The following is a 20,480-nucleotide window of genomic DNA, read 5'->3' as shown; positions in this document are numbered from 1 at the left end:
AGTCACTGTAAATGCCTTTAAATTCAGCAGATACGGTTACGCTATTTTAATATGTACACAGATAAATCCTAAATATAGAGCCGTTCATCCAACTGTCCATCCAGAGCCTCTAGTTTATAGACCGGATACATCCTAAATATAGAACCATTTATCCAACTGTCCATCCAGAGCCTCTGGTTTATAGACCGGATACATCCTAAATATAGAGCCATTTATCCAACTGTCCATCCAGAGCCTCTGGTTTATAGACCAGATACATCCTAAATATAGAGCCATTTATCCAACTGTCCATCCAGAGCCTCTGGTTTATAGATTGGATACATCCTAAATATAGAACCATTTATCCAACTGTCCATCCAGAGCCTCTGGTTTATAGACCGGATACATCCTAAATATAGAACCATTTATCCAACTGTCCATCCAGAGCCTCTGGTTTATAGACCGGATACATCCTAAATATAGAGCCATTTATCCAACTGTCCATCCAGAGCCTCTGGTTTATAGACCGTGTACATCCTAAATATAGAACCATTTATCCAACTCTCCATCCAGAGCCTCTGGTTTATAGACCGTGTACATCCTAAATATAGAACCATTTATCTATCCTCCATAAAGCTGTCTCGGGGTTGTTGGCTCTCATCACTGTGAGATAATGGACACCGTGTAGGGTTGCCACCTTTTCTTCAAGCCAAACCCGAACACTTTTGCGGCACAGGGCAATTTTTTGTTTCTTTTTTTCTGTAAACACTATAGGATTATAAAAGACCTGGGATATATTTGCGTGCCCCAAGGAGAGTAGTAATGTAGCGCACAGAGCGCACCAGTGGGTGCGGCCAAATTACTCTTGCTGACATCATCAACCCACCCTTCAGTGATGCCGAACCTGACCTCAAACAGCTGCCCGCAGCGGCAACAGATTTGTGTATGACTATCTGGGTCACTTGGGGAGCCACAGCCTGGTCTGAATCATGTGTCCGGGTTTCAGGTGGACTGAAACCCGGACACATGATTCAAAACCCGAACTGTCTGGGTGAATCCTGGACAGGTGGCAACCCTAACACCGTGTCTTCTCTGGATCAGGATATGGGGAGGAAGAAGTTTTAATCCAGGCAGCAGAAGGAATGAACATCCCTACATTACATGGAATAAGGGATAAATCTCCAGATTTTTGTGATTTGGTGGAAATGATGATGCAATTCTATACCTCACAGTATGTTAGCGGAGGATTGTTGATTCTCTTTGGCACCTCACCATAATCTAATTGTCCTGCTTGATTCACGTGATCTTGAACACCAATCACAGCACAGCTGCCCCCAGACCTATGTGCACAGTACATGTAGTGTTCAGTGACACTAATATGACGGGGCTCACAATATGGACGTTTACCAGTCCACTGTGCACACAGAACATGTGTCTACATATGCAGATGTCATGTCTACATGTCTACATATCCTCCATCATACATGGTCAATGATTCTCTTCAATTCCTATAAGGTGTCAGGATGTCACTGTCTATTTCTCCATGGAGGAGTGGGAGTATTTAGAAGGACACAAGGATCTCTACAAGGACGTCATGATGGACAATCAGCTGCCCCTCACATCACCGGGTAAGAGGAGACTTTATTGTAAAGGAGAGAGCAGTACGGAGGCTCCACCTAGATCCCCCATCATCTGATAAACACATAGAAACAATGTATTCAGTCAGTGTGTGTGTTTCCTACAGATGGATCCAGTAATGGGAACCCACCAGAGAGATGTCCCCGTCCTCTGTATTCCCGGGATTCCACACAGGAAGGTCACACCATCCCCCACCATCATCAGGTAGGTGGGACTGAGCAATTAGAACTCAAATACGTTGTATAATTCTAAGCTTCGAGATAACATTCTTCTGTCATCTATTTTCTTTATTTTTACAAATCCATTCTATCATATTTGTGCTTTAGGATGCAGAACTGAAACACATCAAAGTTGAGGTTAAAGTGGAAAAAGAAGAGATGTTTGGGGATCCGCAGAGGAAAGAGGAAGAAGAAGAGACACTGATGAGTGGAGCTCAGCAGTCTATGGAGGAGGGTGATCCTCTGTATTCCCGGGATTCCACACAGGAGGATCACACCATCCCTCACCATCATCAGGTAGGTGGGACGGAGGAATTAGAACTCAAATATATTCTAAGCTATGAGAGAACATTCTTTCATTAAATCTCTTGTTCTTTTTTATAAAAGTATTTTTATAATTTTTGGGTTTTAGGATGAAAAACAAAAAGACATTAAGGTTGAGGACAAAGAAGAAGAAGAGAGGTTGGTGAGTGGAGATCAGCAGTCTATGGAGGAGGAGGAGATGATTATGAAAAGTAAACAGGAGGAATCTTCTCTACATATGGACACAAGTAAGTAATCAACACTAAATGCAGAAACAGTTCACATTTTTATTTTACTTCTATGAGTATAAAGTTATGTCTATATAAGTCACCCTAAAGAAAAAGGTTTCAAAGAGGCAGTTGATCCACAGGACAGTAGAATACCAATATACAGGTTGGCCTAATCTTCTTTATATTCAAAGAGATACTGATCCCAATAGACATTCAGACATTTCCCCAGATCAACATTCTACAATGTTCTTCCTACAATTTTTAGTAATAAAAAACCAATCCACTAATTTTTTAATAATATACTGAGTCATCGAGAACCAGACAATCCCTCATCTGCACAGCTCTAAAAACAAAGCACCCCTTCCGTATACAGAGGTGAAACCTTTTTTTCTTCCAATGACTTGCAATCTGTACCGTTCTTGTTCAAAGTGGAGAACATCACATCCTTCTGTACAGGAAAGACTGAGGAACCTTATTACTGACAGTAAAAACATCATCGATGTACCTGCCCCACCACACAATGTATTGTGGGTATTGCACACTATATGAAAAAATCATCTGTAGTCATTATCGGAAAAAGTTATATATATATTTACCACACTGCCCAATGTTTCCAACAAATGAGGAGGAGATACTGTACACCATATGAAAGGTCCATCTCCATTCCTCCATATAACGTCATGTTCCCAACAAATGAGGAGGAGATATTGTACACCATATGAAAGGTCCATCTCCATTCCTCAATATAACGTCATGTTCCCAACAAATGAGGAGGAGAATATTGTACACCATATGAAAGGTCCATCTCCATTCCTCAATATAACGTCATGTTCCCAACAAATGAGGAGGAGATACTGTACACCATATGAAAGCTCCATCTCCACTCCTCAATATAACCTCATGTTCCCTACAAATGAGGAGGAGATACTGTACACCATATGAAAGGTCCATCTCCATTCCTCAATATAACGTCATGTTCCCTACAAATGAGGAGGAGATACTGTACACCATATGAAAGGCCCATCTCCATTCCTCAATATAACGTCATGTTCCCAACAAATGAGGAGGAGATACTGTACACCATATGAAAGGTCCATCTCCATTCCTCAATATAACGTCATGTTCCCAACAAATGAGGAGGAGATACTGTACACCATATGAAAGGTCCATCTCCATTCCTCAATATAACGTCATGTTCCCAACAAATGAGGAGGAGATACTGTACACCATATGAAAGGTCCATCTCCATTCCTCAATATAACGTCATGTTCCCAACAAATGAGGAGGAGATACTGTACACCATATGAAAGCTCCATCTCCACTCCTCAATATAACCTCATGTTCCCTACAAATGAGGAGGAGATACTGTACACCATATGAAAGGTCCATCTCCATTCCTCAATATAACGTCATGTTCCCTACAAATGAGGAGGAGATACTGTACACCATATGAAAGGTCCATCTCCATTCCTCAATATAACGTCATGTTCCCAACAAATGAGGAGGAGATACTGTACACCATATGAAAGGTCCATCTCCATTCCTCAATATAACGTCATGTTCCCAACAAATGAGGAGGAGATACTGTACACCATATGAAAGGCCCATCTCCATTCCTCAATATAACGTCATGTTCCCAACAAATGAGGAGGAGATACTGTACATCATATGAAAGGTCCATCTCCATTCCTCAATATAACGTCATGTTCCCAACAAATGAGGAGGAGATACTGTACACCATATGAAAGCTCCATCTCCATTCCTCAATATAATGTCATGTTCCCAACAAATGAGGAGGAGATACTGTACACCATATGAAAGGTCCATCTCCATTCCTCAATATAATGTCATGTTCCCAACAAATGAGGAGGAGATACTGTACACCATATGAAAGCTCCATCTCCATTCCTCAATATAATGTCATGTTCCCAACAAATGAGGAGGAGATACTGTACACCATATGAAAGCTCCATCTCCATTCCTCAATATAATGTCATGTTCCCAACAAATGAGGAGGAGATACTGTACACCATATGAAAGCTCCATCTCCATTCCTCCATATAACGTCATGTTCCCAACAAATGAGGAGGAGATACTGTACACCATATGAAAGCTCCATCTCCATTCCTCAATATAACCTTATGTTCCCTACAAATGAGGAGGAGATACTGTACACCATATGAAAGGTCCATCTCCATTCCTCAATATAACGTCATGTTCCCAACAAATGAGGAGGAGATACTGTACACCATATGAAAGGTCCATCTCCATTCCTCCATATAACGTCATGTTCCCAACAAATGAGGAGGAGATACTGTACACCATATGAAAGATCCATCTCCATTCCTCAATATAACGTCATGTCCCCAACAAATGAGGAGGAGATACTGTACACCATATGAAAGGTCCATCTCCATTCCTCAATATAACGTCATGTTCCCTACAAATGAGGAGGAGATACTGTACACCATATGAAAGGCCCATCTCCATTCCTCAATATAACGTCATGTTCCCAACAAATGAGGAGGAGATACTGTACATCATATGAAAGGTCCATCTCCATTCCTCAATATAACGTCATGTTCCCAACAAATGAGGAGGAGATACTGTACACCATATGAAAGGTCCATCTCTGTTCTTCAATATGTTGTATTTCTTATTAATGAGGCGAAGGGAGGTCCATCTCCTTTTTTAACAGTAACAATGTCACCCAGTGTGGTTTGAGGTTCCTTATATCTTTTTTCTGGTTTGTGTATTTTGCTCTCTCTTCTGCACCCACTTGCATGACAAAGATCAATCTACATCTATGACTCCTGAAAGGTTCCAAAAATTCTTCTAACATTTATTGTAAAATTGTTTCTCAGCAGATGACCATAATGTCCGGAATACGTCTGAGGAACCTTCTGATAAATCACATCCCAGGACTCTAAGATCTCACAGGAGAAATACTTTAATAGATCCGTCTATTCCCGAGGAATCTTCTTCAGGGCAGGAAGGAGATCACACAGAAGAGACTTCATTGTCATGTTCAGTGTGTGGGAAATCTTTCACAGAAAACAGGGACCTTCTTAGGCATGAGAAAAGTCACACTGGTGAGGGTACCTATTCATGTTCAGAGTGCGGGAAATGTTTCTCTGAAAAAAGAAGTCTTATTAGACACCAAATATGTCACACAGATCAGCGTCCATATTCATGTTCAGATTGCGGGAAATGTTTCATTCGGAAAGCAAACCTTGTTAATCATGAGATAATTCACACAGGTGAGCGCCCATATTCATGTTCAGAGTGCGGGAAAAGTTTCATTCGGAAAGAAAGCCTATTAAATCATCAGAGAATTCACACAGGTGATCGTCCCTATTCATGTTCAGAGTGTGGGAAATGTTTTATTCAGAAAGGACACCTTGGTAAACATCAGAAAATTCATACAGGCGAGCGCCCATATTCTTGTTCAGAGTGCGGAAAATGTTTCATTCAAAAAGAAAGTCTTCTAAAACATCAGGTAATTCACACAGGTGAGAGTCCATATTCATGTCCTGAGTGCGGGAAATGTTTCACTGAGAAAAGAAGTCTTTTTAGACACCAGAGGTGTCACACAGGAGAGCGTCCATATTCATGTTCAGAGTGCGTAAAATGTTTCACTCAGAAAGGAGACCTTCTTACACACCAGAGATCTCACACAGGTGAGCGTCCCTTTTCATGTTCAGAGTGTGGGAAATATTTCACTGCTAAGAAAAAACTTCTTATACATCAAAGAAGTCACACGGGTGAGAATCCTTATTCATGTTCAGAGTGCGGGAAATCTTTCACTGAGAAAAAAAGTCTTATTAGACACCAGAGATGTCACACAGGTGAGCGTCCCTATTCATGTTCAGAGTGCGGGAAATGTTTCACTCAGGAAGGATGCCTTCTTAAACATCAGAGAATTCACACAGGGGAGCGTCCATACTTATGTTCAGAGTGCGGGAAATGTTTCATTCAGAAAGGAAACCTTCTTCAACATCAGAAAATTCACACAGGTAAACGCCCCTTTTCATGTTCAGAGTGTGGGAAATGTTTCACTCAGAAAGGAGACCTTCTTAGACACCAGAGAACTCACATGGGTGAGCGTCTATAACTATGTTCAGAGTGTGGGAAATGCTTCACCCCGAAAGTAATACTTCTTAGATGCCAGAGGATTCACAAAATTGAACGTCCTTATTCATGTTCAGAGTGCGGGAAAAGTTTCATTCAGAAAAATACTCTCACTCTCGTCAGATTCACATGAGTGTTCCTCATTTGTGTTTGGCATGCGGGAAATGTTTCAGTTAGAGAATTTTTTTATTGCACACCAAAGAGGTGGGGGGGGGACTCAAAAATATTCTCATGTTTTTAAGGTACATTTTGATGGATCTACCCTCATAGTGAGTAAATTATAGTAATACGATCCTCTAAAAACATACAGTGCTGACTCGGTCCCGCACTCACACAGAGTGCACCATACAAATAGATTATTTAGAACCATGATCTTTTGACTGATAATTACTCTGCAACACTGTACCCAAAATAAACGTTATATCATTTTTTTGAGACTGATAGAGCTTTCTTTTGGTTGCGTTTCTTCATCACTTTTACTGTATAAAAGAAAAAAAGTTCATTTTTTGTTTATAAAATTTTGCAAACAAAATAACCATTCTTCATAAATTTAGGCCAAAATATATTCTGCCTCAAATCCAAGGAGCACCTTCATTCTTTCAAGGGGCATAAATTATACATCACATTTCCTGGCTACCTATCCCATTTTCGGAGGCCCTGGGGCCTCAGGACAGTAATGGCACCCACAAAATGACCACATTTTGGTGAGAAAATACCCCAAAGTATTTTTTAAGAGGTATGGTGAGTCTTTTGATGATTTTATTTGTCTGCCACAAGGTTATGGGAAATGGGGAGCTGTCAAATGTTAATGTAATAAGATATTTCTTGCATGCAGTATGGGCATACTTATACGTATACCTCAAAACACATTCTGCTACGCCTCCCAAGTATGGTGATACCACATGTGTGAGGCTTTTTTCCAGCCTACATGCATTGAGGGGCCCCAAATACAAGGAGTACATTCATTCTTCCAAGGGGCATAAATTATGCATTAAATTTCCTGGCTACCTATCCTGTATTTTTGCCAGTAATGGCACCCACAAAATGACCACATTTTGGTGAGGAAGCACCCCAAGGTATTTTTTAAGAGGGATGGTGAGTCTTTTGAAGATTTTATTTGTCTGCCACAAGTTTTTAGGAAATGGGGAGCTGTCATATGTTAATGTAATAAGATATTTCTTGCATGCAGTATGGGCATACTTATACTTATACCTCAAAACAAATTCTGCTACGCCTCCCAAGTATGGTGATACCACATGTGTGAGGCTTTTTTGCAGCCTACATGCATTGAGGGGCCCCAAATCCAAGGAGTACCTTCATTCTTCCAAGGGGCATAAATTATGCATCAAATTTCCTGGCTACCTATCCTGTATTTTTGCCAGTAATGGCACCCACAAAATGACCACATTTTGGTGAGGAAACACCCCAAGGTATTTTTTAAGAGGTATGGTGAGTCTTTTGAAGATTTTATTTGTCTGCCACAAGTTTTTGGGAAATGGGGAGCTGTCATATGTTAATGTAATAAGATATTTCTTGCATGCAGTATGGGCATACTTATACTTATACCCCAAAACACATTCTGCTACGCCTCCCAAGTATGGTGATACCACATGTGTGAGGCTTTTGTGCAGCCTACATGCATTGAGGGTCCCCAAATCCAAGGAGTACCTTCATTCTTCCAAGTGGCATAAATTATGCATTAAATTTCCTGGCTACCTAGCCTGTATTCTTGCAGCTTAAAAGCATTGATGGGTCCCAAATTCAAGGAACACTTTCATTTTTTCAATGGGCATAAATTATGCATCTAATATTGTGACTACCTATCCCATTTTTGGAGGCCCTGGAGCAACAGGACAGTAATGGCACCCACAAAATTACCAAACTTTGCTGAGTAAACGCCCCAAGGTATTTTTTTTAACAGGTATGGTGAGTCTTTTGAAGATTTTATTTGTCTGCCACAAGTTTTTGGGAAAAGGGGAGCTGTCATATGTTAATGTAATAAGATATTTTTTACATGCAGTATGGGCATACTTACAATTTCATCCCAAAAACTCATTCTTCAACTCCTCCCAGATATGGGGATACCCACAAGTGTGATGTGTTTTTCAGCCTACATGCATTGAGGGGCCCCAATCCAAGGAACACCTTCATTCTTGCAAGGGGCATACATTTCCTGGCTACCTATCCTTTATCTGGACGCCCTGGAGCACCAGGAAAGTAATAATACCCAAAAAATACCACATTTTAGAGAGTAAATACTCCAAGGTATTTTTTATGAGGCATGGCGAGTCTTTTGAAGATTTTATTTGTCTTCCACAAGTTTTTGGAAAATGGGGGCCTGTCATATGTTCATTTTAAGATATTCCTTACTTGCAGTATGGGCATACTTAGACTTCTACCTCAAAATACATTTGACTAGTCCTCCAAATTATGGGGATACCACATGTGTCAGACTTTTTTGCAGCCTAGATCAGTGTTTCTCAATTCCAGTCCTCAAGGTGAACCAACAGGTCATGTTTTCAGGCTCTTCATTATTTTGCACAGGTGATTTAATCAGTTTCACTGCCTTAGTAATTACCACAGTAGTTTCATCTGAGGGAAATCCTGAAAACATGACCTGTTGGGGCGCCTTGAGGGCTGGAATTGAAAAACACTGGCCTAGATGCATAGAGGGGCCCCAAATTCAAGGAACACTTTCATTCTTCCAAGGGGCATAAATTATGCAACTAATTTCCTGGCTACCTATCCCATTTGTGGAGGCCCTGGAGCACTAGGACAGTAATGGCATCCACAAAATGACCACATTTTGGTGAGTAAACACCCCAGGGTATTTTTTAAGAGGTATGGTGAGTCTTTTGAAGATTTTATTGGTCTGCCACAAGTTTTTGGGAAATGGGGAGCTGTCATATGTTAATGTAATAAGATATTTCTTACATGCAGTATGGGCATACTTATACTTATACCCCAAAACACATTCTGCTACGCCTCCCAAGTATGGTGATACCACATTTGTGAGGCTTTTTTGCAGCTTAGAAGCATTGAGGGGGTCCCAAATTCAAGGAACACCTTCATTTTTTAAAGGGGCATAAATTATGCATCTAATATTGTGACTACCTATCCCATTTTTGGAGGCCCTGGAGCACCAGGACAGTAATAACACCCACAAAATGACCACATTTTGGAAAACACATTTTCAGCTCCTCTAAAGTATGGGGATACCACATTTTGGACAGTAAACACCCCAAGGTATATTTTAGGAGGCATAGTGAGTAGGGATGGCCTTGCGGTTCGCCCGGCGGTCGGTTTGTGGCAAATTTTGCGTGTTCGAGATTCGCCAAACCGCACGGCGGACATATGCGTTTACATTGTGAAAGAACTTTGACCCATGACACATCCATCATGGGATACAGGACAGCCAATTGAGACATTTCAGCACATGGACAATTGGACATTCCCCCTACCTTATAAATAGACCTGATCTGGCGGCCATTTTACATTCTGTCTTTTGTCAGTGTAGGGAGAGGTTGCTGTGTGGAGAAGGGACAGACTGTCACAGACTAGTGACACAAATCACTAGCTATTAGGTCCACAAAAGTCCTTTTAAGGACTGGTATAGGTGTACAGTATATAGGGTTCTGGTGCACTGCTGCTGACTGCTGTGCTGGTGATTGCTGAGTGCACTGCTGACTGATTTAGTGCTCTCTATCACGATGCCGGTGTCAGCGCTCTCTATCTCGGTGCTGGTGTCAGTGCTCTCTATCTCGGTGCTGGTGTCAGTGCTCTCTATCATGGTGCTGGTGTCAGTGCTCTCAATCACGGTGCTGGTGTGGTGTCAGTGCTCTCTATCACGGTGCTGGTGTCAGTGCTCTCTATCTTGGTGCTGTTGTCAGTGCTCTCTATCTCGGTGCTGGTGTCAGTGCTCTCTATCACGGTGGTGTGTCAGTGCTCTCTATCTCGGTGCTGGTGTCAGTGCTCAGTCTCTATCATGGTGCTGGTTTCAGACAGTGAGGGGGATAGCAGAGGAGAAGCCAATCAGCAGGCAGTGCCAGCACCATGGCTGAGGATCAGCACTGGACTGGCACCTCCGGACCACCGCAGTGGAGCCCTGCATAGGTGGGTATAAGGGCCGGGCAGAGGGAGGGGCTCAAGCACAGGTTGGGACACTGGCACAGGACTGCGCTGCCCTGAATGTAGCACTGATCATCTCCTGCACCCCCTTCATAGCCTGCCCTGACCTTGCCTCTCCTCCGTGGCCTTCATGCGCTCCTGAATTGTCAAAATTTCACAGATAAAATAAGAATGCTTGACGTTGTCGATCCCAGATTCACTTAATACTTTTGTTATGTCAGTGTCCATGTGGTGGGACTACGTGTGCACAGCTAGTAAGTATTTTGTGGCTGAAAATATGACCTGTAGGTTTTTAAGGTTCGCCTGCCATTAAAGTCAATGGGGTCCGCCGCGAACTTTGCGGTTCGCAAACTTTTGGCCGTGTTCGCGAAACGTCCCGTCGGAAGTTCATCCATCACTAATAGTGAGTCTTTTGAAGACTTTATTTCTCTTCCACACGTTTTTGGAAAATGGGGGAGCTGTCATATGTTAATGTCTTACACGTTGTATGGGCATACTTACAATTTCACCCCAAAAACCCATTCTTTAACTCCTCCCAAGTGTGGGGATACCACATGTGTGAGGCTTCTTTGCAGCCTACATTCATTGAGGGGCCCCAAATCCAAGGAACACCTTCATTCTCTCAAGGAGCATAAATGATGCATATAACTTCCTGGCTACCTATCCTGTATCTGGAGCACCAGGAAAGTAATAACATCCAAGCAATGACCACATTTTCATGAGTAAACACCCCAAGGTATTTTTTTAAGAGGTATGGTGAGTCTTTTGAAGATTTCATTTGTCTGCCGCAAGATTTTGGAAAATTGGGAAATAGTGAGTTGTCATATAGTAGATATTCCTTACACACAGTATGGGCAGACTTAGACTTATACCCCAAAACACATTCTTCTACCCCTCCCAAGTATGGGGATACAACATATGTCATGTACTGGACATTGTATCTTGTATATAATAAAAATCAACCAATATTGTTTCAAAAACAGTGTACTGCAATGGTAGCCTCTGTATGTGTGGTCAGGAAAAATATCTGTGTAGTGTCGCCTATGGCAACTCCCTTTACTTTAAGCCAAGCAAGTTTAACCTACTGGTATGTTGCTGCCCCCAGGAATTCCATGTTTACAAGCCAGGAAGTACAGGGATGAACAAGAGTTCCTGTGGTTCCAGAAACCAGATGATGGCTGTGCCTGGCTTCTGAGGAAGATAATGGGACTCCCAGATGGGTCAGTACAGGCAGCAGGCAAAAGTGTTTGATCAGCAAACAGGCAAACGATTGGTCCAGGTAGAGGCGACACTGCCATGGTGTGGTGGTAATCATGATCACTGCTGCTGGCTTCACTCTTTCTACAAAATATTGACACTTTGGGCCAAATTTTGACATTTTCACTTAGGGTTATTCCTCCCACCGATGACCAATGTAAGGGGACATTCTTCCCACTGATGACCAATGTAAGGGAACATTCTTCCCACTGATCATCAATGTAAGGGAACATTCTACCCACTGATGACTAGAGGTCAGAGGAGGAAAGGTGGAGGTAAGATGTGGACAGCCTGTGAAAGAGAGCTGAACCCTGCACACACTGTACATAGTACACCCCTAAACCCTGCACGCTGTACGTAGCGTACTCCCGAACCCTGCACTCTGTATGCAGTGTACTCCTGGACCCTGCAATCTGTAGGTAGCCATACTCCTGAACTCAGCACTCTGTACGTAGCGTACTCCTGAACCCTGCACGCTGCATACTCCTGAAGTCAGCACTCTGTACGTAGTGTACTCCTGAACCCTGCACTCTGTACGTAGCGTGCTCCTGAATTTGACAATCTGTACATAGCATACTCCTGAACCCTTCACTCTTTCCATAGCATACTCCTGAACCCTGCACTCTGTACATAGCGTACTCCTAAATGCTGCATTCTGTATATAGTGTGCTGTGAGGGAGCACAGGGGACGGGGTTCTGGGAGGACATCAATAAACACCCTCCCAAAACTGGACAATGTGCGCTGATGAGGCAGATGGGCACTGATGAGGCTGCACTGATGGGCATTGATAGGCTGCACTGATGGGCACTGATATGCTGCACTGATGAGGCTGCATTGATAGGCTGCACTGATATTGCTGCACTGGTGGGAATTGATAGGCTGCACTGATGGGCACTGATGAGGCTGCATTGATAGGCTGCACTGATGGGCATTGATGAGGCTGTATTGAGTGTGTATAAAGACTTCCGCGGTCTATGGGAAAAAGTAGGAGAGGGCGAGAATAGCAAATGAAAAAAAAAAAAAAAAAAAAAAAAAGCAGCAATCACTAAATGAGTTGTCTCTCACTGGTAAAAGTAAATAAATAAAGATGTGATGCGCTAATTACAAAACATTCAAATAGCCACAATAAAACTAAAATTGTGCAATTCTAGAGGTGTATAAAGTGCAACCGTGCATAAATAAATCAGAGAATAACACTGTACATATATAACAATGAACTAAAGTGGAATTGCAAATAAACCATAAGGTGATTACCTAGTGCAAAAAAGTGACTCTATGTGCAAAAAACATGAATTTAACGTATATATAAGATGTATGCACGTATTAAACGTGTAAAAAAATGAAGCCGAAAATATATATGTGCAAAGAGAAATAAATAAATATTAAATCCAAGTGACAATTGAGATTTGTATAAAATGTCCCATACACAATCCAATCAAAACGTGCAATTCGGTAGGCACACTCAATTAAACGTGCAATGTGCTGGGTAGTAAATCCATTCGTGGTGATCCGTGCAGGTAGTGTAAATGCTATGCAATTACCTCACTGCTGTGGGTAACACAGCAAAAATTAGTAATGGACACCAAGATGATTGCAGGGATGGCTGTATAGACAAATTCCTTTGGGAGACTTCTTTTAGCTTCCTCATGGATGGTAGGTAGACTCAGGGGAATAGATCAGAGAAAACCGCCATAGTGTAGTTGTTTTAAAATATAACAATTTATTTAAAGAGTTTAAAACTACTCACAAGTGAAGCAAAAAAGTAGGCACATTTGACAGACAGCAAGCAAAACCGGATACGAACGTCACTTCCGGGTGTCCTACGCGTTACGTCGTCGAGACTTCAACTGGGATGAGGCTGTATTGATAGGCTGCACTGATGACTGCACTGCTGGGAATCGATAGGCTGCACTGATGGGGCTGCATTGATAGGCTGCACAGATGGGCATTGATGAGGCTGCACTGAGAGGTATTGATAGACTGCACTGATGAGGCTGCATTGATATGCTGCACTGATGGGTACTGATGAGGCTGCATTGATGGGCTGCACTGATGGGCACTGATATGGCTGCACTGGTGGAAATTGATAGGCTGCACTGATTGGCACTGATGAGGCTGCATTGATAGGCTGCACTGATGGGCATTGATGAGGCTGCACTGATAGGTATTGATAGGCTGCACTGATGGGCATTGATGAGGCTGCACTGATAAACTGCACTGATAAGGCGGCATTGTTGGGCACCGATATGCTGCACTGATGGGCAATGATATGCTGTGAGGGCGCACAGGGGGCAGGGTTCTGGGAGGACGTTAATAGACACCCTTCCAGAACTGGATGACGTGCGCTGATGAGGCTGCACTGATATGCTGTGAGGGCACACAGGGGGCGGGGTTCTGGGAGGACATCAATAAACACCCTCACAAAACTGGACAATGTACACTGATGAGGCGGATGGGCACTGATGAGGCTGCACTGATGGGCATTGATAGGCCGCACTGATGAGGCTGCACTGATGGGCACTGATAGGCTGCGAGGGCACGTGGGGGGGGCAGGGTTCTGGGAGGACATCAATAGACACCCTTCCAGAACTGGATGATGTGCGCTGATGAGGCTGCACTGGTGGGCACTAATATGCTGCACTGATATGCTGTGAGGGTGCACGGGGGACGGAGTTCTGGGAGGACGTCAATAAACACCCTCCCAAAACTGGACGATGTGCGCTGATGAGATGGATAGGCACTGATGAGGCCGCACTGATGGGCATTGATATGCTGCACTGATAGGCACTGATATGCTGCAAGGGCACGCGGGGGGCCAGGGTTCTGGGAGGACATCAATAGACACCCTTCCAGAACTGGATGATGTGCGCTAATGAGGCTGCTCTGATAAGGCTGCACTGGTGGGCACTAATATGCTGCACTGATATGCTGTGAGGGCACACAGGGGACGGGGTGGTGGAAGGACGTCAATAAACACCCTTTCAAAACTGGACGATGTGCACTGGTGAGGTGGATGGGCACTGATGAGGCCGCACTGATGGGCATTGGTAGGCTGCACTGATAGGCATTGATAGGCTGCACTGATATGCTGCGAGGACACGCGGAGGGCAGGGTTCTGGGAGGACATCTGGGGATTTCTGGGAATAGACACACTTCCAGAACTGGATGATGTGCGCTGATGAGGCTGCAATGATGGGCACTGATGAGGCTGCAATGATGGGCACTGATGAGGCTGCAGTGGTGGGTACTAATATGCTGCACTGATGGGCTCTGAGGGCACTCAGGGGATGGGGTTCTGGGAGGACGTCAATAAACACCCTCCCAAAACTGGACAATGTACGCTGATGAGGCGGATGGGCACTGATAGGCTGCACTGATGAGGCTGCATTGATGGGCACTAATGGGCATTGATAGGCTGCACTGATGGGCATTGATGAGGCTGCATTGATAGGCTGCCCTGATGGGCACTGATATGGCTGCACTGATGAGGCTGCACTGACATGCTGCGAGGGCACCCACCCAGAACTGGACAAACGCACTGTAGACGTCTTTCAGCTATAGCGCGGTCGGCGAGGGGTTAACACACAATACAAGAATCTAAAATAAATCCCGCACAGCTGAAGTTAAAGAAAGATCGAATTTAATAAGAATTACACACGGGCTGGTCCAATGAAAAGCCAGCTTATTCAGCAAAAACAAACAAATGACATACGTCAGCCATGTATTTACACAGTTTATTTTTATGGTGTCGCCTGGGTGAGTGTGGGAAACTGTATGTTTAGAGGACCATAATAATATACAGCAATTCCTGTAGACCTATAACTATCACATCACCCCCCCCCCCCCCCCCCCCCAAGAATAAGTTATACTTTCCATCACTTTCAAATAAGCAAATTTGAGCATAGAAACAATATTAGCCTTTGTGAATATCCCGGTGTGCAATAAGTGAATTTCTGTAACTGAAACCTTTCCCGCACTCTAAACACGAAGGACATTACATGTGGTTCTCTGGTGGTTATTTTTACCACACTGCCCATGTCTGAACATAAAAGTTGTTATTCCAGGTGAATCCTCTGGTGTCCAGCGAGTGAACGTTTTTGAGTGAATGATTTCCCGCACACTGCACATGAATAAGGACGCTCACCCGTGTGAGTTCTCTGGTGTGTAACAAGTATATCCTTCCGACAGAAACCTTTCCCACACTCTGGACACGAATAAGGACGCTCGCCTGTGTGAATCTGCTGGTGAATAAGAAGTTCGCCTTTCTGATTGAAAGACTTCCCGCACTCTGAACAGGAAAAGGGGCGCTCCCCCGTGTGAAGTCTTTGGTGTATAAGAAGGTAGCTATTTTCATTGAAACATTTTCCGCACTCTGAACATGAGAAAGGGCGCTCACCTGTGTGAATCCTCTGGTGTGCAGCAAGTTTATCTTTCCGCGTGAAACATTTCCCGCACTCGGAGCATGAAAACGGACGCTCACCTGTGTGACTTCTCTGGTGTAAGTAAAGTCTGTGTTTTACAGAGAAAGATTTCCCGCACTCTGAACATGCATAAGGACGCTCCCCCGTGTGAATTCTCTGATGGTTAAGAAGATCTCCTTTCTGGATAAAACATTTCCCACACTCTGTACATGGATAGGGTCGTTCACCCGTGTGAGTTCTCTGGTGTTGAAGAAGTTTTCCCTTCTGAATGTAACTTTTCCCACACTCTGAACATGCATAAGGACGTTCACCAGTGTGAATTCGGTGGTGAACAAGAAGTTCTCCTTTTGTAGTGAAAGATTTCCCGCACTCTGAACATGAAAAGGGATGTTTACCGGTGTGAATTCTCTGGTGTTTAAGAAGATGTCCTTTTTCTTTGAAACATTTCCCGCACACTGAACATGAAAAAGGACGCTCCCCTGTATGACATCTCTGATGATTAAGAAAGTTTCCTTTGTGACTAAAACATTTCCCACACTCTGTACATGAAAAAGGACGCTCACCTGTGTGACTTCTCTGGTGGCTGAGAAAGCTTCCCTTATGACTGAAACATTTCCCGCACTCTGAACATGAGAAAGGATGCTCACCCTTGTGAATTCCCTGGTGTATAAGAAGTTGATTTTTCTGAGTGAAGGATTTCCCGCACTCCGAACATGAAAAAGGACACTCACCCGTGTGACTTCTCTGGTGACTAAGAAAGTTCCCTTTCTGACGGAAACATTCCCCACACTCTGAACATGAGAAAGGACGTTCACCCTTGTGAATTCCCCGGTGTATAACAAGCTGGCTTTTCTGAGTGAAAGATTTCCCGCACTCCGAACATGAAAAAGGCCGCTCACCTGTGTGATTTCTCTGGTGAACAACAAGACTACTTTTCTGAATGAAACCTTTCCCGCACACTAAACATGAATAAGGACGCTCACCGGTGTGGGTTCTCTGGTGATTAAGAAAGTTGCCTTTCTGAATGAAGCTTTTGCCACACTCTGAACACGAGAAAGGACGCTCTCCGGTGTGAATTCTCTGGTGATTAACAAGTTCTACCTTCTGAATAAAACATTTCCCGCACTCTGAACACGAATAGGGGCGCTCCCCTGTGTGAATCTTCAGGTGGGTAAGAAGGGTTGCCTTATCACTGAAACATTTCCCGCAGTCGGAGCATAAGAAAGGGCGCTCACCCGTGTGAAATTTCTGGTGATTAAGAAAGTTTTCTTTCTGACCGAAACATTTCCCGCACTCTGAACATGAGAAAGGATAATCACTCTTGGACTTTCCTGGTGTGTAGGAGGCTCTCTGGCTTCTTTGAAAGATTTCACCAGACACTGTAGATGAGAAGGAACGCTCTCCTGTGTGAGATCCTTCATGGCTTGAAGACCCCTTGAGATGAGATGGACCTGTTGTTGGGTCTGTACCGTGAGATCCCAGATGTATATCTGGAGTAATAGTGTGTGGTTCATCGGAAGGTTCCTCGGGATTAGAGGGATCCAGCGATCCCTCCAAATAATACGTTCTATGATGTGTTTGTGTATTGGGGTTTTCTCCTGGAGAACGTTGTGTGGTGGGATCATCTTCTTCTTTATATTCTGAAGATACGTTATTCGGGACATGGTGTCCACCTGTTGGAAATCAGTTTGTAAATGTTAGAAGAATTCTTCACGTCTTTCACTCAGAAGTCACATACAGTATGTTGGTCTAACACTCTACAGTATCTCAGAGCTCCGGCATGGAATCGGGTGCAACCAGAACATAAAATATCAATACAAACCAGATAAAGGACACGACACACCCAACCGCACTGGATAACATCGTTTGTATTAATGACGTTGTTACTGTGAGAACAGAGATTGACCTTCCTCCAAATCATTTCTTGGAGACATGACAATATACTGAAGAACGGAGATAGACCTTTCACGTGGTGCCCAACAGTGTTGGACAATGTACTTTTGGAGATGGACCTTTCATATGGTGTACAGTATCTCCTCCTCATTTGTTGGGAACATGACGTTATATTGAGGAATGGAGATGGACCTTTCATATGGTGTACAGTATCTCCTCCTCATTTGTTGGGAACATGACGTTATATTGAGGAATGGAGATGGACCTTTCATATGGTGTACAGTATCTCCTCCTCATTTGTTGGGAACATGACGTTATATTGAGGAATGGAGATGGATCTTTCATATGGTGTACAGGATCTCCTCCTCATTTGTTAGGAACATGACGTTATATTGAGGAATGGAGATGGACCTTTCATATGGTGTACAGTATCTCCTCCTCATTTGTTGGGAACATGACGTTATATTGAGGAATGGAGATGGACCTTTCATATGGTGTACAGTATCTCCTCCTCATTTGTTGGGAACATGACGTTATATTGAGGAATGGAGATGGACCTTTCATATGATGTACAGTATCTCCTCCTCATTTGTTGGGAACATGATGTTATATTGAGGAATGAGATGGACCTTTCATATGGTGTACAGTATCTCCTCCTCATTTGTTGGGAACATGACGTTATATTGAGGAATGAGATGGACCTTTCATATGGTGTACAGTATCTCCTCCTCATTTGTTGAGAACATGATGTTATATTGAGGAATGGAGATGGACCTTTCATATGGTGTACAGTATCTCCTCCTCATTTGTTGGGAACATGACGTTATATTGAGGAATGGAGATGGACCTTTCATATGGTGTACAGTATCTCCTCCTCATTTGTTGGGAACATGACGTTATATTGAGGAATGGAGATGGACCTTTCATATGTTGTACAGTATCTCCTCCTCATTTGTTGGGAACATGACGTTATATTGAGGAATGGAGATGGACCTTTCATATGGTGTACAGTATCTCCTCCTCATTTGTTGGGAACATGACGTTATATTGAGGAATGGAGATGGACCTTTCATATGGTGTACAGTATCTCCTCCTTTATTGGGAACATTGGGTAGTGTGGTAAATATATATTGTCTTCTTCTAATGAGGACTAGAGATTATACTTTCATATGGTATACAATACACACAGTACATTGGGCAGTGGGGTAGATACATCGATGACGTTCTTACTGTCAGTAATTAAGGTTTACATAACAAAACAGTGTTGCGCTTCCTAAATAACTCCCAATAAATCATTAAATAAGAATATGTGATTAACTTGCAATATAGCAAGATACTGAGTGCACTATCAAATATTCATATTCCCTAACTTGGACTAGTGAAAAATACACAATAATCAAATATACGGGTTGCCTCAGTGGGAATAGTGAACAATAAACAGTAAAGATAAAGTCCACACACTCAAAAAATAATAATAAAGAGAATAAAATAAGAGTCCGAATGCACAAAAAATAATCCTCAGAGTCTTCTGCACAAAAAACGCACCACCAGTGCATCAACGTTGGTTTTGTTATGTATATTTTATATGTGAAGTGAACGCATTTTTTTGTGTGTGCAGCAGCCAGGTGGGGGGGTATTTTAAAAAATTTTTGCGTTGTGAGTTTTTTTTTGGTATATCACCTACCACATATACTGTATATCACTATTTAGTGATTTAAGTTATTATTTGCCCTGATAGAAATTTTGTTATATTGTTTAGTAATGAAGGTTTCTCAGATTTTCCTGTACAGAAGGAGGTGATGTTATATATATATGTCTATTTTGAACAAGAGCGGCGGCCTCGCCTAAAAAATCTTGCCCGCAGCACCTCAGGACCAGCGCGGTGGTGAAAAAAAAAAAAAAAATCTAAAAAAATCGATTTGCTTAAATTTTGAATCGATTTGACCTCTCAACTCGATTCAAGATTTAAATCGATTTTTTTTTCCCCAGCTCTACAATCAATTAGTATATTACTATAAAAATGACTGGATGTGTTTCTTTTTACAAAAGTTAAAAATACCTACAAACATTTGAAGGAAAAACATTGTAGAATGTTGATCCGGGGAAAAGTCTAATTGTCTATTGGAATCAGGAAGGAATTCTATTACCTTAACCACTTACAGACCGGACCATTTTGCTGGTCAAAGACCAGACCACTTTTTGCGATTCGGCACTGCGTCGCTTTAACTGACAATTGCGCGGTCGTGCGACGTGGCTCCCAAACAAAATTGACGTCCTTATT

General features: G+C 42.8%; 3 protein-coding genes across 3 annotated transcripts in view; 2 read left to right on the top strand and 1 right to left on the bottom strand.

Moving 5' to 3' along the window:
* Positions 1–6,929, top strand: part of LOC143955186 (uncharacterized) — a 141,960-nt gene extending 135,031 nt beyond the window's left edge. The window contains 5 exon segments of the mRNA XM_077465277.1: positions 1,081–1,214; positions 1,705–1,821; positions 1,944–2,132; positions 2,248–2,386; positions 5,233–6,929. Coding sequence (XP_077321403.1) covers positions 1,081–1,214; positions 1,705–1,821; positions 1,944–2,132; positions 2,248–2,386; positions 5,233–6,632 — 1,979 coding nt within the window. The 3' untranslated portion in view covers positions 6,633–6,929.
* The window catches only part of LOC143956233 (uncharacterized), an 89,848-nt gene that overhangs the window by 3,558 nt on the left and 65,810 nt on the right, over positions 1–20,480 (top strand). The gene's annotated exons all lie outside the window — the stretch shown is intronic.
* The window catches only part of LOC143955185 (uncharacterized), a 54,118-nt gene continuing 49,370 nt past the window's right edge, over positions 15,733–20,480 (bottom strand). The window contains exon 18 of the mRNA XM_077465276.1: positions 15,733–17,979. Within this exon, the coding sequence (XP_077321402.1) occupies positions 15,941–17,979 (2,039 nt within the window). The 3' untranslated portion in view covers positions 15,733–15,940. The remainder of the gene's footprint in view (positions 17,980–20,480) is intronic.

This window comes from Lithobates pipiens, unplaced genomic scaffold (assembly GCF_037356315.1).
Source record: "Lithobates pipiens isolate NorthernLeopardFrog02 unplaced genomic scaffold, aLitPip1_a1.2 Scaffold_35, whole genome shotgun sequence".
Lineage (NCBI taxonomy): Eukaryota > Metazoa > Chordata > Amphibia > Anura > Ranidae > Lithobates > Lithobates pipiens.
The sequence above is the reverse complement of the archived record's forward strand: the minus strand, read 5'-3'. Positions and strand labels throughout refer to the sequence as shown.